The sequence below is a fragment of the Sabethes cyaneus genome, chromosome 2, assembly GCF_943734655.1.
Source record: "Sabethes cyaneus chromosome 2, idSabCyanKW18_F2, whole genome shotgun sequence".
Classification (NCBI taxonomy): Eukaryota; Metazoa; Arthropoda; class Insecta; order Diptera; family Culicidae; genus Sabethes; species Sabethes cyaneus.
This window is the reverse complement of record NC_071354.1, coordinates 198,538,819-198,565,614: the sequence shown is the minus strand read 5'-3', so window position 1 is coordinate 198,565,614 and position 26,796 is coordinate 198,538,819. Positions and strand designations below refer to the sequence as shown.

At 39.2% G+C, this 26,796-nt stretch overlaps 1 protein-coding gene across 1 annotated transcript in view; it reads right to left on the bottom strand.

Moving 5' to 3' along the window:
- The window catches only part of LOC128738109 (four and a half LIM domains protein 2), a 335,738-nt gene extending 309,449 nt beyond the window's left edge, over positions 1 to 26,289 (bottom strand). Inside the window, exons 1-2 of the mRNA XM_053832968.1 lie at positions 26,157 to 26,289; positions 25,881 to 26,058 (exon numbers count right to left, since the gene is read on the bottom strand). Coding sequence (XP_053688943.1) covers positions 25,881 to 25,973 — 93 coding nt within the window. The 5' untranslated portion in view covers positions 25,974 to 26,058; positions 26,157 to 26,289. The remainder of the gene's footprint in view (positions 1 to 25,880; positions 26,059 to 26,156) is intronic.
- Positions 26,290 to 26,796: the final 507 nt, after the last annotated feature.

Genomic DNA, 26,796 nt, shown 5'->3' with positions numbered 1-26,796 from the left:
TATCTCTGCCATCATCTGCAAGCGGATGGTCGTATTGTAACGGGTTTGGCACATGTTTGCGGCGCGGCGTGGGGATTTGCACATAAAGCGGCCGGCACTGATCGTGCATTTCATTTATTGGGTGTTGGTAGCGAAATGAATTTTTAATTAGGCTATAACTTTGCACCAGAGGTGCCCTTTATATTATAATTGAAAGTTGTAAAACAATGTAATACAAATCAGTTGATTTACTTTCGAAAACTGTTAAAGATTGTTTGTTTCTTTACAGAAAACAAAAAACAGGAAGGTTTAAAGTTTCAAGAGTTACACGTTAATGATTAATCACTAGCAAGTATTTTATTATGCAGTGGGTATTACTTGTTATAAATTGGTTACACCCAAATGTGAATATTTTTTTGTTCATTGTGTAATCATTTGACATTTAAGGATGAAGTTTATTTTGAATAATCGTTTGTGTTTGTGCTGCTGCAATCACTCAAAACGAGAACTGATAAACTTGTAATTGAAGAAAATTTATTTATTTAGGGTATGTTGCTGCTTCGTCATAATTGCCTATTCCCGTCCTATCCAACACAAATTATTAAAAAATATCAGCATTTTTATGACACACAATGCAAAATTAGTTATTCCCTAATATTTAAGTTTGTTGTCTATCATACGCGATCAATCAAAGTGAGCTGAGATCTATTTAAACGCTTTTTATCATTAAAGAAGTCCTACCAGCCAAATTTCCTACGTTTTTTCGTGCGACGAAGAAGAAAATGTCGACAAACATTTTAATTTCCGTCATTCATAAATGAAAATAACTCATGCAAGGCATTGTCATGCAAGGAAAACTTGGCTGACCTGCAGAAATTTTGCAGAATAACATTTGTCATGCCGTCTCACACAAATACATGCGCGTTAGCTTCGTAAACATTGTTGTGATTTTTAGTTCGGACGATGAAAAATTTTGACGGACGGATTTTAAAATGGTACGACGAATTTAAGAAATAAAGTCAGTTGCGTAATTTCAATAATATGCTTTAATAGCCACTTTTCAGTGATTTTAAAGTTCACGGATCGGAAGGTAAGTGTGTTTTAGTCAAATCAGCACAAGAACTTTTGGAGTATTCATTAAATCTATTCAACAAAAGATGAAAATTAGAATGGTTTTACTTACTACGACGGGAATTAGAAATGAACCCTATTTCCCTTTGAACGGCGATGTTAGAGTATTACAATTAAATATATATACAATAATTCTTAAATCTATACTATAGTGATTATAAAAGAGAGTTTGCATATATTTTTAAATAGTTGAATATGAATTACAATAAGTTATGTTTTTTAATAAGATCGTACAGATCAATCTGTTTTATTAAACGAATCACCTTTTTAATACTCTTTAAATTATCTTTGAGGTGTTGATGCCCTCAAAGATAATTTTGACTTGGACAGATAAAGTTCTTCTAATTGCAGAATATTTGGAACAATGTCTAAATATATACTTGACGGATATCAGTTGTTTACAAGAATCACAAATTGGAGGATCGTCTTTGGACATTAAGTGAGAATGAGTATACACTAATATGAATATAATTATGAAAAACACCTAATATGAAAATATGAATAACACCTCGCTAATATGAAAAACACCTCGTTCAGATCAGGCGAATTCATTTTTAATCTGAATATTTGGTAACTCTATTCACTTTCACATACGCGCACGGCGCGCACCCTATGACCTTGTTGTTTTGATTTGACGAAAACAAACGTTTTGAAAAAATGTCGAATATGCTCGAATTCTGAACATCCAGATTGTAGAAGTGGAAATTGGCTCGACAGTATCAACTAATATAGTCTATTTTGAGTGCTGGAGAGAAATAAGTTGCATATGAGCTATATTGCCAAAGCTGCTGAGCAAGAGGAAACGTATTAAGTTTTTTTGCTTTTTTTTTCAATTTGCCGGTTAACTTAACCGTCAATTGTGTATGACGCTTGATCAGTTTTTAATGTGAATTGAAGAGCAGTTTATTCAACCATTGTATAGGGTTTTTTTCTAATTCCCGTCGTAGCAAGGAAAGCCACTCTGATTTTCATCATTTGTTGGATGGATTTAATGAATACTCCAAAAGTTCTTGTGCTGATTTGACTAAAACACATTTACCTTCCGATCCGTGAACATTGAAATCACTGAAAAGCGACTATTAAAGCATATTATTGAAATTACGCAACTGACTTTATTTCTAAAATACGTCGTACCATTTTAAAATCCGTCCATCAAAATTTTTCATAGTCCGAACTAAAAATCACAACAATGTTTACGAAGCTAACGCGCATGTATTTGTGTAGGACGGCATGACAAATGTTATTCTACAAAATTTCTGCAGGTCAGGCAAGTTTTCCTGGCTATAGAATAACGACTATGCCTTGCGTGAGTTATTTTCATTTATGAATGACGGAAATTAAAACGATTAGTCGACATTGTCTTCTTCGTCGCACGAAAAACGTAGGAAATTTGGCTGGTAGGACTTCTTTAATGATAAAAAGCATTTAAATAGATCTCAGCTCACTTTGATTGATCGCATGTGGTAGACAACAAACTAAAATATTAGGGAATAACTAGTTTTGCATTGTGTGTCATAAAAATGCTGATATTTTTAATAATTTGTGTTGGATAGGACGGGAATAGGCAATTACGACGATGTAGCAACATACCTAGCTAATTTCTAATAAACAAGCGCTTAATATCACTTTTTTCTTGCTTCCGTGCCACCGTAAGAGCACCACAATACGAATATAGATGGACAAGACACAAACACGTATCGCCCATACAAAATTTCGTAAGAGCGATACGTGTTTGTGTCTTGTCCATCTATATTCGCAAAGCGCTTGATATACTATTATACAACAAAAATGTTAGATGGATGGGATTTGAACTCGGGTCCTCGGCGTGAGAGGCATGAATGCTAACCACTAAACCGGGACTGACCCCATGATTACTACTTGAATTTCATCCAGTAATGGCGCCTCGTAGTTGACAGATTAGTTCGAATGTAACAATGTACAAAACTCTTATTAGATCAGAACTTCTTTATGGATTTTCGTAATAATTTTGTACTGGTATGTTACCTTAATAGAGCCACGCTGTCTGGCAGTTTTGGACATCGCTAGCAATAATATGAGTAGGGAGATTCAACGACGCTTTCAACGTCGTAAGGATGCCAAACGACTGTGCTGCGATAAAAGCTCTCTTCAAGAAATTCACCAACACCAGAAATAGAGGAAACCAGTATGCTAGATCGCTCGACCAGGATGAAGATGACTTGCGTGTGTCGAGATGCTCAACGAATTGGCTATTCATTGCCGACTACAGTTGAGAATTTTTTTTGATATAGCAGCATCTATGCTGCTAGAGGTAAATAGTATACGGCTGCCTATCAGCGTATACAACGAGAAAATTGCAATTGCGAGAAAATTGCATCTTCGCTAACTGTCGCCTGCGATATATTGGATATCCAGCACTAAATTGGACTTCCGAAAAAAAAACGGCAAACGATTTTTCTTCCGTATCGTACATTAAACCTAATGTCGTAAGTAGTGCGCCGTATGGCACGTCTCATTAATAGTGGAGACACCTGTCTTCAAAGCTTTGTTGTGCCAAATCGGCGGACATTGATGCAAAAGTCAGTGAAAGTTAGTGAGTGCCACCCGTTAAAATAAGATATTATATGATAACAAAGACGGAGGCAAACCTGACTCTTTCAGAAGATGAAGCAGCGCCACAAGGAGAAAGAGTGCGAGGAAACTCGAACGGCTCGGCCGTTTAAATGTTACACGGAAATTCTAAAAAATGTTTTGCAGAGGGGTGCGTTCAAAATGGTATCACTAGTTTGATTAAGACATTTGCATTTTTGATTATGAAAATCCGAATTACTCGCACGTATAGTTTGCAAAATTATTAAAATTGGACAAATTAACTGTCACCAATACAACAAATAAGTCCGGGAAATGTTTGTAGATAGCCAGGAAACCTGAATTAGAGCGCAATCGAAAGCCAGAAGCCGCAGCAACGACAAAAAATGACCAGCGCTTTCATGCGGATCCCCAATCTTTTCGACCGAGATTTCAAAGCGAGTGACAAACCCGGAGTGTTGACTACAATTGTTTGTCGGACTACAAAAACTCATAAGACTCATAAGTCGACTTAAATCGCGACTATAAACAAAACGAGATATCCAAAACACGATTCTGGAAGCTAGACGCGACTATACTGAGGAAGTTTGATGGCATGGTGATGGACGACGCAACCATGATGTAGGTTAAAATAACAGACGTTAAAAAGATTGCTGACAGGAGTTTTATACAACAACCGGAAAGAGTAAGATAACCGAAAATTAAAAGAATACGAAACTGTTGAAGTTCGCTGTGGTTTGAAAAGCGTCATTTTAATTGCAACCAGGACCATCAAAGCCAGTAAAATTAATGTGAACGAGTATCTGAACAAAGTCGTCTGCCTTTCCTGAAGCAATACGACTATTCCTTGCTGTTTTGGCCGGATTAGGCATCCTGCCATTACAGAATTAAAGCCATCAACAACGTTTGGTTGATTTTAAAAAGCAGGTAGTTTAAAAAACTAAACTTTGAAATCAAAAATATCGGTCAAGAGCAAGGAAATTGACTGACAGGTTAGTCGAGCAATCATCCAGCACTGCAATTCATGAATAGTTTTGAAGGATAGAAAACTGAGAAAGACAGACACTGTCAGCAGTTCAGTAGTCATGTCCATGGGCTGACAGATAAAAGAATACTACGAGTTGAAACTGTATGCGCTAAATGCGTTTTATTCTCAACTTTTTCGAGTAATGTTCACGACATCACCCTTTTACTAATCAAGACAAAAGTATTATAACTAGAATTTTGGTAATCTTAAGCCAATTCAAGAATCAGTATTGAACCAAAACGACTGCCAGCAACCAATTGTAGTAACATTCCGTTTAAAATCAATTTTTGAAGTTTTGATGTTCTAATTTGAAAGTTCAGACGACCTCCTTTGCCGTCGTTTTATAAATCTTAGTGTCACACTATCTAAAATCTGGATAGAGTAGCATCCAGAACAATTTACCGTAGTTCATGTAATCACTATCTCATCCGATTCTAATAAAAAACCCAATGCTTTTCAAAAGCATTCAAAATTCTTCAATAAACCAACTCAAATGTACCATAATAGGACGCTCAATAAAATCGAAACAGATTAAAGGAAAGAATAGACTAAATCGGTTCCTCACTCGCTCTTCCCATGATGAACCCATTTTACCTAAGAATAAAGCACAAAAGAACAGTACCAACAAAAACAGCAAACCGGGCGGGCGGGCGCATAGAAAAGCGAAAAAAAGCCGGTTCAAAACGAGTTTCTAGACCGCGCATCATTACGTAGGTCCTACCCTTTTCGTGAGATCCCGTCCCGTTCCCGATCCAGCGGCGGCGCGCCGGCCGATCCGTCGGCAGCGAGCTGATATAATAATATGCCGAAACGTGGTGATTACCACTGCCATAAGTACGGCCCTCTCTACGTGGTGAGTAACGAGTTTAATGGCCCCTCGGCCACCTTGAGGGTAACAATTTGGAATTTCAAGAAATCAGGTGACGATCGATGGTAGGTAGTACAGTTTAAAATTCACCCGTTTTTATCGCGTTGTGGATTCGTTTGACATATGAAAAAGCCAGAAAACCATAATTTAGCGAACGACGAATTACAGTTTTTTGTTGTTTTATTTTGTATTTCAACCCAATACCGCACACTTCCAGTTCCAGCATTGAATCGTTCGGACAGCAGGGCACTGCGGGCCCTACAAAAGTTCAAGGGAAACTTGTTCATTGAAAATTGTTTTCATCTCGTGGCAGTTTTTCTTCTGCACAAATCCCTCATTTCGATAATTACCTATACGATCGATCGGAAACTTTACCTCAACCAGTTTTGTTTATTTATTCTTTCTTTTTTCCCTACAGAATTTGAAGAACACAAAAACCAAGAAAACGACAAATCCTATAATGCGTTGTTTCGAGAGAATTCGAATTAATTCGTAAATTATCTTCAATTATTATACGCTTCAGCACGGATTCGGGCCGGGGTCTTTCCGTAATCGTCCCATCCCAATACGAACTGCCAGATTGAAGTGTGGATTTAAGTGTGGATCTTCTCTTCCGGTCGGTCGGTTGGTTGGTTGGTTGGTTGGTTGGCCAAGCACTTAAGTCCGGACTGCAGAATGGGAGCTAATATGTACTTGACGAGCGAGCAAGGATTATTCAGCTAACAAATCCATCCTTACGTCCATTGGGTCCATTCTGTCTTGATTGTAGAAGTAAATTGGTTTTTTCCTGCACTTTGCAGGATGAACAAGCGTTGGAAATGAGTGGAAAGATTGACCGGTTGAATTTTCTGAGAAATGGGAATCGAATAGCATCAGTTGAAGCTTCCATTAACGTTAGTAATTTCTGTTAATGAATAGAATCATAACGTTATTTTACTAACTTTGCAATATTAAAACTGTTAAACCTTCCAAACTCGACACCGCATGCACCAGACACACTATTACGAGCAGTTTTACCTTTATCGGCTCATTCTTAATCTCGCAACATGCAGGTAGGTACAGCAACCGGCAGGTTCAATGCCACAAGATCATATGACTCACACCTGTTTCCTCCCATAACCAGTTCAGGACGCGATTGCGTGTGAGCTATTCTATTTTATTTTACTTTTTTTTTCTGTAGATACCTACATGCGCTGAAAGATCCAGTTTCTCGTTGACCAAGCAAGTGTACCGCCGCGCAGCAGTGACGGGTGCCGAGCCAAGTCTGTCTTCTTGCGATGCCATTCTTTTTAAAGTCGGCATTTTTCCACTTGCACTAATAGGTTATGTTCTTCTGTGTTGATAAAGGCACACTACTCGGAAATGAAGGGGACGATGAAATCACACATCACACAGGGAGCGCTCCGTAGTTACTTTTAGTTGGTAGAGCCACTATAGTCGTTTTGGACGATCGATTTGCAAATTGGCTTATAACCACTAAAAAGCGTCACATGATCCGTAAATAGTCTAATAGTTAATTTAGTCAAACAAGAATCCGTATATTTCAATTAAAATTTCTATTGAAAAAGTTAAATTATTTTTCTTTTCGAAACTATATTAATATGAAAATTAGGAAAAATGTTCACCTAAACTTCCGGCTGATCGAACCCGAATTGCCAGACCTTTCGTTTAAGCCCTGCCGTCAGTTTGTATACCCCGGACTCGTCCGATTTATTTGCCATAGAATTGGATCACCTTTAAGTTCCACTTGACAATGCCCAAGTAACAATTTTGGTTTTATTAAACTCTTATGATGGCATTTAAGACCAAAATTGGTCATGAAAACCACCAGAAGAGTACAATAAAACTCACATTGTTGCTTGGGTGGTCCAATATTTCTCAATTGAGTGAAGCACTGGCGTACTGTCTTTGAGTACAAACTGAATGCCCTACCGACGACATACCATTCCATGCCAAAATCAGTCAGAACAGCAAGGAGCAATCGTGTGGCCTCAAGAAAGGTAGCAGAAGTTTCCTAGACACTCGTTTGCATAAATTTCTTGGTTGACTTGGTTGAAGGTCCGGATTGTAATAACACTCTTAGTGAACCTCGACAGTTTCATATGCTTGAAAATGTTCGCCGTCTTTCTCCTTCCTCTTCCTTCTTCCCGTCTAACAGCATAGAGTCAGGATGGCTTGTACTGTATCAAGAATTTGTGTTCATTGTACTCGTTCCTTGGGCTACTCCTCGTAAATTCGTTCAGTGTCTCGACATCCGCAAGTCGCATTTAGCACGTTAGGTTTCTTTATTTCTGGTGCCGGCGGAGTTATTGAAGAGAACAGATTTCACTGCACAGTCGGCAGGTATCTTTGCGACATGGCCGGTCAACCGGTGCACTCCGGTTTTCGCCAGGTGTATGATGGGAACCTCTCCAAGTAGTGTCTGAAGCTCGTGGTTCATACGCCTGCACCTTTTCTCTGGAGCTTCTTCATATAACGTGTTTCATTTTAACTGCATTGCTCCTTAGCCCAATCCTCGTTTTTAATCTGGGGTAGATTGCCTCCACCAACCCAAGGCTTCCAGTAATGATGTCAAGAGTGTATGTGGAGACTAGGAGCTGGTTACTATTGCTCGCGGAGCAATGCACATTGTATGAAATATCACATAAAACGGACTGCATTGAAATGAGCGAATCCTCCTCTAAAAATATTTTTGAATCAGTCATTGGCGCAGAAGATATTTTCAACGCGTGATTCCAATTTTCATGAAAGCAGATAAGTAAAATATAGCAAATTGTCGAGCAATTGCGGCCCTTCGCGTGGGCCCAAAGCTGTTTGAAATATGAATTGGTTTTGTTCCAACAAGCCAAGGCATAAATCTGAATGGATCATCATGGATTCAATTACCACAAATTGAGCATAGTTTACTTCGCACTACGTTAGGGCTATGCAAAACGGAGCTCAAATAGATGCAGTGAATACAGATATAAAATCAGCATTTAATCGCGCAGAAAACCTCATTCTATTGGCGAAGATCGAGCGGTTCGGTGCCTCTCTCAACATTATTGAACGGCTGAAATCATACCTAAGATAGGCGATCTGGAATCACAATACTCCACCGTAGCAGTAAGCTACGCCAAACGGGATCACTAGCTTACTGTACTAGCACAAAACTTCTTGGTAGTCGCAATACCGTTTTCAACAGGCGATAACTCAAACCAGAGTACGATTACCCACTGGTAACCCTCGCTATGCCCGCAAAACGATAGGCGGTCCCTTTGACTACCCTTCAGAACCCCTCCGCTTAAGCGCCAGTACCGACCAATTTCGATACTGCGAAGGGGCGTGTCTTGAACCGGCCCGACCAGTCCTCTCAGGGCAGGGCAGGTCAGGTAAGGATTAGAGATGGTCGGGTAGCGGTAAATTTGCCCGAAAACCGCACCCGTACCCGCCGGGTTCGGGTCGGGTTCGGATATTGAAAAAAAAAAATAATTTGCGGGTTCGGGTCGGGTACGTGTTCTTAATTTTTGTTTTTGAAACCGGGTACGGGTCGGGTCGGGTATCTCTATTGACTACATTTAACACTAAAGATGGTCGGGTACCCGGGACCGTCCCATACCCGACGGGTTGCGGTCGGGTTCGGGTATAGAACATAGGAAACTTGCGGGTTCGGGTCGGGTACGGGTTTTTAATTTTTTTCTTAATCGGGTACGGGTCGAGTTCGGGTATTCAAATTTTCATACCCGATCATCTCTAGTAAGGATGCCAAATTAAAATCGCAACAACTTCTCAAACAACTACTAGAAAAGGACGATATTGGAACGAAAGGGGTTTTCACTGGTTTTCCAAGCGCTTTCTTAGATGTAATAGCGGTGCTAGAGTTCACACGATTTATTCTCGGCCGTGGAGTACAATTGTCCCTACCTAAACGGAATCTCTTGCAGGGCTAAACCGACCGACTTTCCTAGCCGAAAGAAAAAAACCTTCGCCTGAAGATTTCTTCAGGCGAACAATCGCAATTGTAAACACACAATTCATATTAAGGTTACTTTTTCTGTTTACCTCTCTGAACAGCTTTAACACTTTTTGCTATAAATCGTCACACGTGGACGTCGCCTGGTTTGTCTTAATCGAAATTTGCGTTAACAATTTTTATTAGTAACACGTTTTACTCTGCTCTCTTCTAAGCTTGTACACTGTACAATGTACAGGTGTACACCCAATTCTTTTTTTGCACGAATTTTTTACACGGATTTTTTTGCACTTTATTTGCACGGTTTCTCGAAATAACACGGATTTTTTTTACACGGTTTCTCGAAATAACACGGTTTATTTTTGCACGGTTTTTTACACGGGACGCATCCCCCGTGAGAATAATGATTCCTGAAAGACATACGATCATCCAGAAGTACCCTTAATTACCGGTAACCTGCTGAGCGGTACTCCAGATAACAGATATAAAGGGTGTCCCACATCAAATTGCAACACGCAAAAAATTCTGTAGAAAATTACTCTCTGAGTATTTTCTCTTCAAATTATGGTAGAAGTAGTTGTGGACAGTGTATTTTTATCGCAATCAGTTTTTCAAAAAATTGGAAAAAATGGCGTCACTCGAAAAGCAACGTCGCCAATTGATGTGAATGTGATGTGAATTGTGTAAGCACTTGGAAAATCCTCAACTCTCTCATTCGGACTTCGGAAAACAATTCGGAATCGTGCAGTCAACGGTAAGGCGTGTGATTAAGCGTTACTACGGAACTCTGAACATCGAACGGAAGGAGGAATGCAGGAATGCGGTCAGAATGGATGGTCTATTAGTGTTCAGGATCACAAGCGCGTCGTGAAAACTTTTAAGCGGAATTCCAATGCATCGGTCAGGGATGCGGCCAAACATGTTGAATCTGTCAAGGGTCATTCGTTCAGAGCGTCAAGGACCGGGAGGACCGAGATCGCATACACACAAAGTGCAGAAGACTCCAAATCGTGACGAACGGCATAATACGGTGGGAAAGTCGTGGGCCCGGAAACTGTACACCCAGATGCTGACGAAGCCTCATAGTCACATCATGGATGATGAGACTTACGTCAAGGTAGACTTTTGGCAGCTTCCGGGGCTACTGTTCTTCATCATCCAGCATAACTTTGATGTTGCGGAGAAAGTAAGGAAGCAGAAACTTTCAAAGTTTGCCAATAAATACACGATTTAGCAAGTAATCTGCTCATGTGGCAAATGGAGTGCGCCATTCGTGACTACCGGGACTGAATACGGGCAGATCTACTCAAAGGAGTGTCTACAGAAGCGTCTGCTGAAGCAACACGAGGGACGTACTATCCTCTTGACCGAATCTAGCTTCGTGTCGCTATTCAATAGATGTCCTGGAGTGGTACGAAGTAGTGTTCGACATCGGAACGAAAATTGAAGTCCGGGTTCCGGTCCGGTTAAGAATCGGAACGAACTTTTTTATGCTGACTTTATGCGGAACCGGAACAGAGTCAAATCGGACCGGAATAAAGTCGGACTAAGAAAGTTCGTTCCGATTTTTAACCGGACCGGAACCCCGACTTCAATTTTCGTTCCGATGTCGAACACTAGTACGAACTGACGTACCCAAGAACATGAATCCCCCAACGTACTGGAACTAAGACCCATCGAAAAACACTGGGCTATTACGAAGCAGGCACTACAGAAGCATCCCAAGGAGGTCAAATCTGAGGAAGAAAAAGTTGGTTTCCATACAGAAGAAGCTGTGTTATTTCGAGAAACCGTGCAAATAAAGTCGTGCAAAAATAATCCGTGTAAAAAAAATCCGTGCAAAAAAAGAATTGGGTGTACTAATGGGGTTTATTAGTTTATAAGACTTGCCAAAGACTTGTGTTATTCCCTTGTTCGTTCCGTTCTAGAAGCTTCAGCTGCCATTTGGTGCTCATACACTATTCCTCCACTCTTTGTTGCGAAATTTACTTTGGAGTTGCCATACATTAAGCGTTACCGCTTGCTCGATATGAATACCTTGGCTAAAAGAAGAATTATATATAGAGCACTTTTTGTGGCAAAGTTGCCAATAGGCGAACTTGCACCTAGACATTTCATCTAGAAAACGTAGATCGTGGAATTTTTAAGACTGATTGCGCACTGATGACGGTAAAAAAACCCATAAGGGTGATGAGTAACGTTTTTAATAAGTTTTTATTTTGACTTTTTGGAGTCCATTGATGTTTTTAAAATTAACCTATTCTTTAACCTATTTACTCCAGTACGTAAAATTTCTATTAAATGTTATATTAACTTTCAAGTAGTACATTAGCTTAAATAGCGTGTGATCAAAAATGTATTGTAAACTTTGTAAACAAGTATTATTCATCGATCATTAAAGGTGATGGAACGTTTTTGACTCCTTGAGAGCGGTCGATGTATGATCATCTTCAGGTGAATTTTCCCTGTCCAATTCAATGCGTTAAGGTCTGGCTAACCAGATGAATAAATAAAATAAAATAATAATTGTAATAGTAATGCTGTTCGCATATAAGAGAAGCAGATAGAACACTTCTTAGCGAGTGCTTCAGTTAAGTAGTTTGTGTTGTGACGGAATCTAAAGACAATCCTCCAGATGGCAAACTATAGAAGTCAATTAATATAATCTAATCTAATCATTATTCTTGCTTTAATACCAATCTCTTATGTATCTTATATAAACTCATATCAATTGTCATCATTATTTTTTATCTTTATCATGTATTCTTTAGGCCATTTGCATATGGTATAAGGAAGGAAGAAATTGTTTGCTAAGTTAGTTAAAAATTATGTGATTTTTTTTCGAATAATGTTTTTGCTGGATTGCTGAATCATTTAGTTACATACAAATGTTTGCTCTACGATATTTGTCTCTGTCTTGAGAAATAAATAGGCGAATATTCAGTAAAATCAAGTTTTTCGGTCATAATTCAAAGCGTTTTCAGCTGACAAAAAAAGTTTTCGTTTTATCATTAAAAGAGTAAAAAATAAATGATTTTAAAATTTTCCATGAATTTCTGCGCGGTTTATTTACGTCTGTATAGAGTTTACCGCCTCCGTTGATAATATTGTGTAAAAGTATTTCTTGGTGATATTTTTCTTGAATTGCTGAGAATATGTGCTTAAATAGCACCCGATCTTACTCGGGCCGCTTTGTCTCTCAGCCACATGTACATACATAATATTCCTCTTGTAATATTCTACTTCCTTGTGGTCCCAGCTAATTATACATCTATCTTATATTCAGTAAGCGGAAGAAAGACTTTTTTGTTTTTGTCAATAACAACCTTATTTCCGTCATTTTTAGATCCTCCTGTTCTCCCTCAGTCATTTCTACATCTGTTGTCGATCCGGTAATTCGCAAGACAATTTTCTCTTTTTTTCTTTACAAAAGCTCTTTTTTCTTTAATTGGACCTCCCTCCCATGTTAGGGATCACCTTCTCTTTTAGCAACCATATTGTTCTGGTTCCCTTACTGTTCCTACGATGCGTTTTGCTTTTGCTATAATGCTCGAAAAGTGGTTTTGGAACGTAAGCTTGGAGTTCAATTCCACTCCTAAGTCTTTATTATTCACAACACGTTATAGATTAGATTTATCGATCCTATATGCATACAGGATTGGAGTTTTGCTTCTGGTCATCATCATCTCCTTTGACTGAACATTTGGGAACGCTTATAGTGGGGTTGATCAAATGACATCCATCAGCAAATCGGTTTATTAAATCCTGCAGCTGTTTACAGTCTACTAATGATCTTACATCAAAGAATATTTTTTAGATCATCCACATATTGTAACCCAGGTGCATATAGCCTCAAGGTGGAAACAAACGTCATTAAAGTATATAAAGAAAAGTAATGGTCCTAAATTACATCCCGTGGAACACCGGACTTGTTGCAGTAATCACTTGACTCTCGCTTGAGCCAAGCTTAACGGAAAGATTACTATTTGTTAAGTACGTTTGAAACCAGCAGACTAAGTCATTTGAAGTTCCTAATTGCTTCATCTTTCGTAGCAGAATTTGGTGATCAATACGAATTCAAATTTAAATATTCAAACATTTAGGATGTTCTGGGGAGGTTACATAACTTATTGGAGCAAAACTGAAACTGATTGAAAAGATGACTGCAATCGTTTGCGGTTCATGAATGATCGAAAACTTAGTGCAATTTGATTCGCTTGCAACAAAACCTTTGCAACCTTTTGATGCGATTTATGATGATAAAGCTTGCTGGAACAAAAACAATTGCGTGTATTTCAGTTATTTATTATCGAATTCGAGATCTTTTCTTACACAAATGTAGAACTTTCTTCATACTTTTAAGAAAAAATACGGATAAAATTATTCGTCACGGTTTCGAAGGAATTCTCGAACTTTTCCTGTAATATGGCACATTAGGCGGCGCACACTTTCTTCGTCCATCGTTTTGGCTATCTTATCCACCAGGTGTTCATCTGATTGATGTCTTAACAAGTTTTCCCTTTGCCTTGGGTCTCCTCTTCATGATTGCCCAGTACTAGGGACAATTGGGTGGGTTAAGGTCTTTCGGAACAAACTGGACCCCTTTCTCTGCATATGCATACCATTCTTGAACGACTTTGCTGTAATGACAGCTTGCCAAATCTGGCCAAAACATCACGGGATGGTGTTGGGATCGCCAAATCATAAATTTTTGTGCAAATTTGTCGACAAAAACAAATTTAAATTTTTGACCTGGCATTTGTCCGAAGTCAGCCTTCACATAGGTTTCATCGTCCATCAGAAGACACCCGTCGAACTTGGTTAGCACCCGGTCGAATAGCTTTCGAGCACGGATTTTGGCCACACTATTCTGTTTTATGGTTCGGTTTGGCTGTTTGCTAGCTCAAATCGACTTGATTCCTTCCTTGAGTCGAAATTCCTCACGATACTATGGGCAGCACCGAATTTTCTGGCCAAATCACGGTCCGATAGATTGGGATTCCTCTTGATGGTCTTCAAAACCTTATCTCGCCGCTTCCGGTTGACAGTTTCACACCGAAGATTAGCTTGAGGCTTCCGGATCGTCGTCAATGTTTTCTTATACTGTTCGATAACGCGTCATACGGTATTTCTGGGCAATTTCAGCTGTTTAGCTAGCCCAAATGCAGACCACAATGGATTTTCCAAATAACTGTGCACAATTTATTCCCTTCTTTCGGCTTCCATGTTGTTTGTTTAAAAAATACAGTCGTTTTGCGGAATGTCAAAAATTCATAGGTGAAGCTAACAAAATTTCCGACACGTGGTCACCAAGAACTTCCAAATCCGTCCACCAAGAGCGCCACAATATGAGCAAACGTTTGTTCCAATGTTAAATGAAGCAAGTTTTACCTAATGCAAAGCGTTAATATTTTATTGCTCCTCAATGAGCAGGCTGCACAATGTGTAGTCTGTACTAATAGAATGAAAGCAAGCCAAAGCGAAGAAGAACGCATCGTATTAAAAACTGAGCAATGTGCAAGCTTGCCTTTTTTCTCTGAGGATGAATCATCACTCCATTCAGCCGTAACCGAGATTGTTAAAGTTTGACTCAATAAGCTACGTGTTATAGTCTCAAGCCCCAAGCAAGTTTATGAGATGACTGCTTGTAAGCTTTGTACACAAGAGTATCGTAAATACATTCCTTTCCGCACAGTGGAGAATGACGGTATGGTCAGCAATCATCGTCTAATCGTCAAGAACCTTCTGGTCTTTGGAGTTGGCCTATTCACGTTATGAACTGTCCTCATTGCAAGCAGTTAGGTCAGTGTAATATTTTTCAGGAAAAGTCAATTGAAATACTTTTTATTCGACATCAAAATTGACTCAGCACTAGAAGGCAGGGCTGTCCTGCACTCCGTGCACCTATTTTGCTTTTTTAGCTGTAACATCTCAGCCAAACAAAATTCTAAAATATTATGTATGGGGCATTTATAGAGCCGATTATTATCCATAAGATTGCTGACCTAAGTATTACACTATCTTAAGTATTTACGGCGCACTCTCTCTTCACACTGGGTGGTGCGCGGAGTGCACTCTGGATGCAAAAGCAAAATAGATTTACTGAGTGCAGGACAGTCCTGCTAGTAGGATAAAATAACGATTTTTACGAAGTTGGTGTAGGTTTTTAGGTAGTTAATTTTCACGTCAAAATAATCACAATCTTGAGGACTCCCTACCGGCAACCCCTAAAGTAAGCGTAAGTAATCTAACCTTCACCGTACCGTACCGTACTGTACCGTACCGAGAAGACCGTAAAATAATCGATGCCGTCATTTCGTACAGCTAACCTGACAATGTCGCTCGAAAGCCCCGCATCTTCCTGTTCCCCCAGACCATAGCGGAGCAGACAAAGGCATCGTATAAATATGTCCCTCGACCACCGACAAGGAGTATCGGAATCGGGCAATAATGTCGCTACCGTTTCGCACTCGAACAATTGACCGGCCGGCGGTAGGCGTCACTCTACACCATAAATATAAGCTATTGACGGCGACGGCGACGTATACCTACGTGAGTGCACTCAAGCTAATAGTGCACCTTTTGCGCGTCTGCCGCTGCTGCACTTCGGCAGGTAGGGTAACGGTACCGAATGTCACATTCGAAAAATTGGACCACACTCGAAAATTGCAGAAGAGTTCAATTAAACCCGCTTCCTGTGTTGCCCGGCGACCCCAAATCGGTTGCAGAAGGTTGCACCGGCATTTCCCTGTTTGGGTCTGGTGCGGTTTCCCTACTGCATACACATGTCGCGATCCGGCCCGGCATTGCGATTAAATTTCAAAACTTGTAAAAAACACACGTCATTTCGCTCGTCACCACTGCACTGGTACCTACAATAATAACGATAATGGCAATACATTGTGCATGGCAGTTTGGCTCCATGAAGGGCGAAATGTGACATACTTTCAAGTTTTCAACCGCGGTTCTGTGGGACGAAAATATCGGCATTATGAATTTGTGATCTTCTGGAAAAATTACGTCTTGTGTGTTTTTTTTATAATTTTTCGTCTTGTCATATTATAATCGATTTTAATCAACGTAAATGTTTAAAATTTTAAACTTTTAACATTTTTTTTGATAAAAATTATTGGCTTAGGTCTAGTAAGTTTAGTTCTACTTACATAATCATCTCGTAAACGAATTTTGTAACGTGCAACAGATACTCCTGACCTTTCGATAGAAATAAATAACACAAACACACGGTTACAGTCACGCAATGTGGAGACTAATCGTCATTTTAGATTTCTCATCCATCAGTTTTTGCTTTTTTTTTTTCATCACAGAAGTTAGAGTGACCAGTTATTCTCAATATTAATCACTTTAAATGCTTCATTTATTGGGGTAAATATGAGTCAAGTTGATTCTGTTTTTTTTTTTTCTTTAATATGAATTATATGGACAGAGCAGTCCGCCTTAATAAATGCTTATTACATGATTAGACTCAATTAATCAACATTTAATGAGATAAATTGAAAAATTTCACTTTTGATTGATGATTATATTTTAGCAGAGTTTTAGTTGAGGGAAATTACATCCGCGATAAGAAAACGAAACTGCTTTTTTGTACTGGCACAACAATATCAATTCATTCCATTATTAACCCACTCCACATTACGCGGTGGTCAACTATCATTTGTGCTAGTCATACCAACCAGCATCGCATGGCAAATGCCGGAGGATGCAGCACCGAAAAAAAACCCCAGTGGAACAGGGAAAGCTTGAAGGTGTCCTCCCTCGCGCACATCGATTGCATTTCATCTGACAGCCATGGTTGCTACCTTGAGTAGCCTCCCGTACGTAAACGTACCCCCACAGCACGGTGACAACCGCAATACCGCAGAACCCTATCATCGATTCGAGGCCACTTCAGCTCAGCTGCGTTGTCTAGGTAGATCCGCGTTAGATGTTGGCATTAGATTGATTGGTACAGTATGTGTCACTCTTCTGACGCTGCCGACCGGCTCGGCTCGGCGCGGCGGCCAGACATACGAAGCGCGCGGTCTTCATGGTTCGGTTGCTCTCTCCGTTGTATTTCGCTCCACGCCGGTACCCCGGTATCTACATTGGTAGGTGTGCGCGTTTGTTTACCAACGCCGCACGCTATCAGACAGAACTCTGCGCTGTGCTGCGCTCGACTCACCAGAGCAGCAGCCGCTACTGTAAGCAAGAAGAATAAACGCGATTAATTGTTCGCGATTGGGTGCGATGCTGTCATCATCATCATCGGCTCGGTTGTCCCGGTTGGCATCATCAGCGCTTGTAATGGAGCAGAAGATTATCGTTATTATTGTTATTGTTTATTATCAACGAAGCTCATTGTGCGATTAAATTTCACCGATCATGGCCCGATGCGCTGCCACTGCGTTGTTGCTCGTTCGGATAAATAGTTGCGAGTTGCTAATTTGCGTGGCGACTATTTATAGCTTATCTTGCGCTGATGTAATGTGACAATATGAAAGTATTTTTATATCGCTTATCGAATCCGGAACCGAGAGTATATTGGTAGTATTTATTATTAATGCTGATGGTGAGTGACCGCTCAGATAACGGTTATCAGATGCGTATGAAAGAGCATGATATTGAATTCTGAAGACAAGGTTAAAAAAATTAGATCATCTAGACCAACCTCATGTTTTTGTCTTAACGTTTATAATGAGGTCAAGTATTTAATGATTTTTTTATTACGGTAGTTTTTACAAAAGACGGAGGGGAAAGTCATGAAACAAAGATGTTTATAGTATTCAAACAGAGTGGGACAAGACGTGAAGAGAAAAGAGCGGAAAATTAAAGACATTTAGAAAATCTAGAATAAGAGACTAATCAAAGTAACTCAGTAACGCGTGAGTACTTATTACCATTAAACGACACGCTCTGATGAAAGTTTTGCTGGAACTTTCATCATCAATGAGTGTCGTTGGTTTAATGATGCTAGTTATTGAGTGCCTTGGCCATTTTCTTATTCCAGATTCTCTAAAGGTAATTGAAGTAACGCTTATAGAGCTTGGAAAAAAGGAACGGTACACAAAATTTATACACTAAAGAAGCTTGTACAAGAAATGACACGTAACTTATAAACGGTTTGTCGAAACCAAGTGGACATGAAAATCGATGTAAACTTCTAAATCTTTTGCTCGAAAACTTGCGGAGTATCGAATGATGAACGCGGGAGAAAATATTGATTGCAAGCAAATGGCAACAAATCTTATCGTATCATCCCGAATTCGATCCGTGCTGTCTAATCAAAGCACCAGGCAATCATTTTTGAAGCGTAAATAAATAATACTGTTAATAAAATCGCCTAAATCAATGAACAAATTAGGTTTAATGATGACAGGCGGTCGCGAGTGACTGAGTTCCACTGCCATTTCTTTAGTCAGTTTCAGTATTATAAATGCTGCTTCAATGTTTTTAGTTTGAGTTTTTCTTGCAGTGCTGCCAAATATTTTTTAATTTGCATTTTTCTCTCTATGGGTACAATTATATCTCAAAAATTCCAAATCCATCGTGTTTCCCCGATTTTTTATATGAGTAATTCTCGCTGAAATGGGGCCACTATTGTCACGAGGTCTTCAAATGTTGGAACTTTTGCGCTTAATTGGTTGAAAATGGTTAAAAAATAAGAATTACACTTTTAATATTTCGAAATAGTGGACCCCTCGTTCGCCAAGGGGCCTAACAGTTTCAAAAAAGTTGAATTTTGAGCAAACCTCGAGATCTATATCATGTGATATTTCATAAATTTGCCATGAAACAACTAACAAATGGCCCGGTTATGTAAAGAAGAAGAAGAGGGCTTTCAAATGACGTAAAAAATTTTTGTTAGCCATCTTGGATTTGGTCGCAATTTTGGATTTCATAAATAATCGTCGTTTTTACCAACCGTTCCCTCAACCGATTTTCATTTTAAGACCACCATTGGAAAGCTGAGAACAAATGCTACAAGAAACATTCATAAAATTAGGTGTGCAATGGCATTACCTGAATAAAACAACTAGTTATTTGTAGCAAGGTTCACAATTTTCATAGAATTATTCTGATATTTCCAAAATTTGCAATCAAACAAACCACAAATGACACGATTTTGTAAAGAGGAGAGATAGGACTTGTAAAAGAAGTGAAAAACAAAATTGGCGGCCATCTTTGATTCAGAAAATTGATTGTTTTATTTAGTTAATGCCATTGCACATCTAACTTGATTAATGTTTCTTATAGCATTTTTTCTCAGCTTTTTGATATATCCTTAAAACTAAAGCCTTAACTTGATGAATTCAAAACCTGAATTATTTCATATACTGAGTGTGATCACCTCTCTTCGTATTTTTGCTAGTATGCATTATACTTATACTGATACCTGATGCATTATACTTAGTTTCCAGGGTATCCAGGGCAGCGAGCTCACGCACTTCGCTTGTTCTCGTCCAAGGAAGCAAAAAAGCAAACCCAAGTAACAAATTCAATTTTATGATGCACTTGAAGAGGTTTCCAGCATTTGCTCCTTAAAACCGATCATAAAACTTGTAATTCTACAAAACTGCGATAAAACAGCCATAAAACGCTTATAAAACTAGGGAGGCCCACACTAAAAAAGGTTCTCAAGAATATTTCCCAAGGTCCTTTTAAAACTTGTAATTCTTATCAATATCTATTTATAGTGATTTTCATGAGTCGCTTAAAACTAAAAGAAAGCCACCACAAATGTTGATGTTTGATTTTGCTCTTTTGATTACTGCTCCTCAGCCAAGCAGAATTTGAAAAAGTGGTGTATGGGGCATTTGTAGAGCTAGTAATTATCTATAATATTGCTGAAGAAAGTGAAGTTTTATCGTTAGTATTTACCGCGCTGTAGGGCAGCAATGCCGTTGGTAGCAAAAAGAGCGCTCTTTTTGCTACCAAGAGGGTAGCAGCCTTATAACGCCATAAATACAAAATGAACAGTAATGCTTACTTCAGAAATATTGTAGATAAAAACAAATTCTACAAACGCCCCATACATCACTTTTTCAAATTTTGCTTGGCTGAGATGCAGTAATCAAAAGAGCAAAATCGAAGCAAAAAGTGTATGCCAAGCCTGCTTGCAAGACAATATACACTTTTCACAGCCTTGAATTTTTTAAAGTGATTAAGAGCTATAAGAGAAAAAAGCATTCACAGATATTGCTTTTCCAAATATAAATAATAAAAATGGTAATAAAAGCATCTGCTAAGTTGCCCATAAATGAGATTTTTTTTTCGTGCCACGCTCAGTTTGTCGATGTTTTGTGACATGAAAGCTAGACAATTTTCACGCGCCGGTTATTTTTGCTAGATTATTGAAAAATTTAATCAATAAAAAAATTCTATCATTTCATGAAAAGTTGATAACTACCAAATTTTTAACAAATTGCGGCAAAAAGCCTTTTACATGTCCAAACATTTATTTAACACTTACGGAATTGTAAAAAACCATATTTACAAACACCCATATGCAATTGGTTACAATTTCAAAAGCAATCAAAACAGCCCTGTTCGCCATTTTTTCCATGGTTTTATCTAAATCAACCAGAAAGCGCTTATCAGACTAACATTTCTTGCACAAGACAAAGAAAATTTATCCAAGAGGGCGATAAGTTCATCTATACTTATTGCATTCTTGAAGAAGACAAGTTACGCTTGAATAAGAATTGTTTGAATTACTTCAGAGCACCAAGTTTTTTGCAAGATTACCATTCTGGTATAAACAAAGAAAACGTCAACGAAGTGTCGATGTAACGTGTTGTTTGTGCTGGAGATTCATATACTCAATATTTTTAAAGTATAGCAGTCAAGTTGATTATCAATTTAAATTGATTTTAAAAATTAAAAGAGCACGACTGCGCGACAACGCGTCCATGTGTAAAGTTTAATCAACAGAATTTTTAATGTGCTTATCTTTACAATCGCTTTTAGAAAATATGCCTCGTCTGCTTCAACCCCTCCAAGCATTTTCCAAACAAAAACACTGACTAATAAAGTTTAAAAAAATACGAACAACGCTAGAGGAAACCCGCACCGCCGCCGGTAAAACACAATCGAACTATATTTATCCAATTCATACAAATCTACTAGTGCATCATCACCGGCACCGTCCTTCCCTAGCTAACTAACCTAACTAACAACCCTAACTAACACCATAGTCAGGTGTTCCTGATATCTTCATTGGTTTGTTGATTCCCTGATCGTTCATATGAAAAAGTTTTCAAAACATTGGATAAATTTTTGCTTAATTCTCGTTTAAAAGATCCAAACTTTACCAATTTACTCTAGGTTCAAACGCCCATTTTGACAGATTAGTTGTTTACACTAGAATGTTCTTTCTTAAGAGTATGATTGCTCTTTCAAGAATATACGGTTTTAAGAGAATTTTATGGCAGCATTATTAAGATAAACTAATCTTACAGAAGAATGCCTTAAGTTTTTGTCAAAACTATTGCATCGTTTTTGGGCAGAAATTAAGTTTCTTTTAAATCCGCTTATAAGGTGAATTACACTTATTCATAATGCAGTTTTATGGGTGTTTCTTCAAGTCTCCTTCAGTCATTCTCCAGAAATGTTAACCAAATAAGATAAAATTCACTTGAGGAAAATCATTATAAAACCTGATAGACTTTGCGATGCTTTGATAAAACTACAATAAGAAGTGAATAAGACCAATTTGCTATTGGATTGTTACTTGGGAAGCCTTGGGCTTATACCGTCTTTAGACATTACCCTTCATTATCGTCAGACTTCGCATCCGACTATTAGAGTATAGGAAAGTTACGGCGCCAGTGTAACGATCCTACTGACTCAATCTAGCAAGCACCACCTAGCCGAGATTCGAACATACAACGACTGCCTTGTTACACCAGCTTCGTACCTCGAAGCTAACTGGGCGGAATGGGTCGAATAGGGCAGGTTCAGGATCATCTTTAGGCATTTATTTTGTACGCGCAGAAGCCTCAGCTTGTGTGTCCTACCACAGTCCGACCAGACCGGGACCGCGTACTCCATCGCTGGGTAGATGACAGCCAGCCGATTCGTCGCACTCATCGGACCACTGTATGATTGAGTCGTCGAACCGGACTTTTACGTTCGCAGCCAGAATCAACTTCGGAGACTCCTAGTGTGGAAAAAGGATTGCTTGAGCTTTAGCCGGATTGATTACGATCTTCCAGCTCGTAAAATTTTCTGTCAGAGTATTCAGAGCTCTCTGAAGCTTGCATGCGAGGGTACGTATGACACGACCTTCGCACATGATTGCTGTGTCGTCCGCAAACTGAGACAATATCCCACTCTCTAGAAGCGGAGGAATGTCAGATGTATATATGTTATACAAAATAAGCCCCAGCATACTTCCTTGAGGCACACTTGCAGGGATGTTAAATGCTTGCGAACAGACACTATTCAGAGATACCCGAAATACTCTGCCTGAGAGATAGTTTCTGATGATCTTGATAAAATACATCAGAAAATTGTGTTGATGCAGCTTGCACACCAAACCGTCACAACAGGCTGTCTGATCGATCAACCTCGGCGACTCTCTCGACAATGCAGTACTCGTGTGGGCTGACAATATTCTGCCCCAGATTGTGAGACATTACAAATTGCTGACCAAGCGCGTAAACTTTTTCACTTGGAGTGATCAGTAAAATTCTACCGCCTGAGCCACCTGACGAGACAAAAGGAGGAATAGGCTTTGGTTTCTTTTTGAGGACCTTAGTCTTGGACCAGAATGGTTTAGAATGAGGTGGAATTTTTAGCAGTTTCTGTTGGAGTTCCTTATTTCTTAACTCTCGAATTCGCTCCTACCCTAGGAAGACTGTTTGTCATAGATTTTTCTGCCAGTCACCAGTATTCGTCGAGGCTATCGAGGACGATGCACAATCGGCTGGTGTTCGAGAAAATTTGAGAGCGGTGGTTTTGGTTGAATTTAAAAAGCAGGCAGTTTGAAAAACTAAACTTTGAGATCGTAACTATGAGTTAAGAGCAAGAAAACTTACTGACAGGTTAGTTGAGGAATCATTCAGCACTGCAATTCATGAATGAATTGTTTTGAAGGGTAGAAAACTTAGAAAACAAACATTGTCAGTGGTTTAGTAGGCATGTTCAAGGGCTGACAACATAAAAGAATACAGGTAGTATAAAACTGTATGCGCTGAATGCGTTTTATATTTGCCTTCATGCAGGGCTGTCAAGCGCTACTCAAAACTGGCCATTTTAAATTTTCTTTGGAAATATCACAGGATTTTTCAACACGAGCTCTTGGGTGGACATTTAGATGCATTTTAAGCCCATCTGAATGTTCCGGAGTATCCGTTATCGATTTTACTGAATCTTTGAACTGGTCATTTTGAAATATCTTTGCAAATTTGGCAAACGGAGTATAAAATTACAAGATTTTTGGATGTATTTTGAGCTAAGTATTTGGAACTATTGAAATGCAAATGTATAATGGTATGCTTTCAGTACCGGCTTTATTCAGTTTTGGTGTACGAATCATGAACCAGCGCTCTACAGGATAGTGTAAGATTCAATTTTATTGATCATGTGGTTATTTTAGGGTCAGCTGCATAAAAATCAAATGAAAATCAGTGGAGATAGAGCCAAAAGTGTAACTGAAAGTACTTTTATTTTTTACGTAAGGGACGTAAAGGTTAGACTTCCATTCAAGTTTCATTCGGCTGAACTACTGCTGTACATTATAAAAGGGGTCATCAACCATTTTACTGCAAATCAGTAATCTACTACGCAGTATTATCGTAGCTCCATTTATATTTGCTATCGAAGAAAGTAAACGGTCTTTTTTGCAGAAAAGTGAATTTCACGTGCGGAAAATGGTTTTGCTAGTGTTTTTTCAGCTTTAGTTCGCACATACGATGGTTCACGATAACGTTCTAGAGCAGACACAAAATGTCATATTTTTGGGGTTTGTTGAGTTAATTTGTTGAGTTCATAAATTTAGATTACGTGCAGTATACAAGGCAAAAACAAAGGTTGCATTTGTTCCGTAGTACTGGGTCATTGATTAATTTTACTGGGTACAATTTTCAGCCATACAGTTTTGAAACATTACAGTGTCGTCAAAAAGACGATTCTGCTGTAAGTCTACTTGTATACAATGGGAAACCCTTGAGGTGATGGTGGCCAGCCCCATACATACATACATACAATATAGTGTCGTCAAAAGGACAACCTTTTAATGATAGACGGGTGAATGAAATTATGAAATCATGAAGTTTGAATTGCTGTCAAATCATGACTGAACTCCCATATCAAGCAGCACAAAATCATAAATAAGTTCATGGTTTTGAGTTGTGTTGTACTGCAAGAAGCTCATGGTATCATGAGTATTATTCATGGTTTGTTTTCATTAAGCATAAGCTAGAAACCTTAAATCATAAGTCATTTTGCGCATTTTGGAGATTAAATTTCTATCCGTGTTCCTGTAATCTTTGCGGGGATGCAGAGGTTAACACGGTCCCTAAAACAACAAAGATTCCGCTAATATTCCTTCCCCAATCCCACCTGATTGCAAGGACGTGGCCGGTGCAGTTATTGATCCTTATCGAGTCCCTGAACTTTGCACAGTGAGAATGATCGGTCACTTCCAGCCCCATTCATTTGATTCATTATGCAATTTCACTGAGTCGGGTCAATGTGCCATCAGTCTAAGCTAAGCTAAGCTTAATTTGTTGAGTTCATAAATTTATTAGTTTTTTATGACTCACGGTAAAACTTGATTGTTGTTTTCTTTATTTGCAGTATGCCACTAACATGGGTCCTTTTAATACAACAATATTAGAGAGGTTTTCATCACGATCAGTGAAGGTAGTATTTACTTAAAATCGGAAAAAGTAGTGTCACACAAGACACAGATAGACGCGTTTAAATGTTAATGTATGTCAAGAACTCATGTTTTTCACACAGTTGATAGAAGAGAGAAACAAAAAACCGACTATCTTTTCGGAACTACTCAAAGTCACTTCGACAGTCATTTACACCGACTAGTTTCTACAAAAAAAAATCCTCTTGTTTCCGTTTGTTAACTGCCAATCAATCAGAAAAGTCAATTAGGCACATACATACACCGAGCATGATTTCCCAATCGGGCGGGATACGTGCATACGTGTATTTTGCGCGCACCCTCATCAAACACCACCCGGTAATTACCTTCTGCACCAGTTGCCGGCACGCGGGATACTTTGGATGTTCCCGCAAAAAAATGATAACAACTGGTGCTAATGTTCACTAGCTTCCTCCTATCAGTGTTTCGATAACATGCTCCCGTATGCTTGCTTGCTTGCTTGGTCGCTTACCTTCTCAGAAAACTGCTCCTTCGGCGTCCGGGTGATGGTAATGGCTCCCAGACACTTGGCCAGGTCATCGCCGCTGTGGGATAACGTCAGCATGATTGACTTAAGCTGATTGGTTGATGTTGGCCCAATTAAACTTGTCTGACACAACAATGTAGGACGGCACTGTTTACTCCGTAAGCTGCAATTATTTTACGCGCGGTTTGTTTACACTTTGATTGCAGCTAAACAAGGCACTATAATATAGGTAGAAACCATAAACCAACAGGCAGAATTTACCTTTTCACTTTATTTATTTCGTGGCACAATTGCACTTCTTGTTGATCACATTCAGCAACTTTTCACACAACACTTCAGGATCTTCGCAATCTAACACTAAACTTGGCGGTTCTAACAAAACGCGCGAGCTACACTGGATCGCACCTAAAATTCAAATAAAAACATCTGTGAAGAACGGTTTCGGAGAAATGTCAAAACGAAACCTCCCTGCTGACTGGCTTGCTTGCTGGCTGGCTGGCTGGCTAGCATACAAACACTAGCGCGAACCCCACGACTAGTACGCTCGGGTGCTGGACTGGGAGCTGTTTATGCGGTTGGCGCGGCAACGACGGACGATGACAGTACACATACGCCTCGGTTTGTACGCGAACGGAGGAATGCCTGTGTGCTGCTGTGTCTCGAACATAGACCAACATGTGCCATGTGGCAACCGGCAGTGTGTAGCACTCAGCACTCGAACTCAGTACTCCCGGAGCATAACAAAATCATAAACTACCACCGTTTGGCCTGGCACCTGAAGGAACCAAAAGAGGATATTTTCGTTTTCGCTGCGAATTGACCGGGCAACCTACGACGATCTACCGCTAGTGCGAGCTGCAACAAACCGAACCGGATCAGAATTCAACCTAGACTAAAGCCT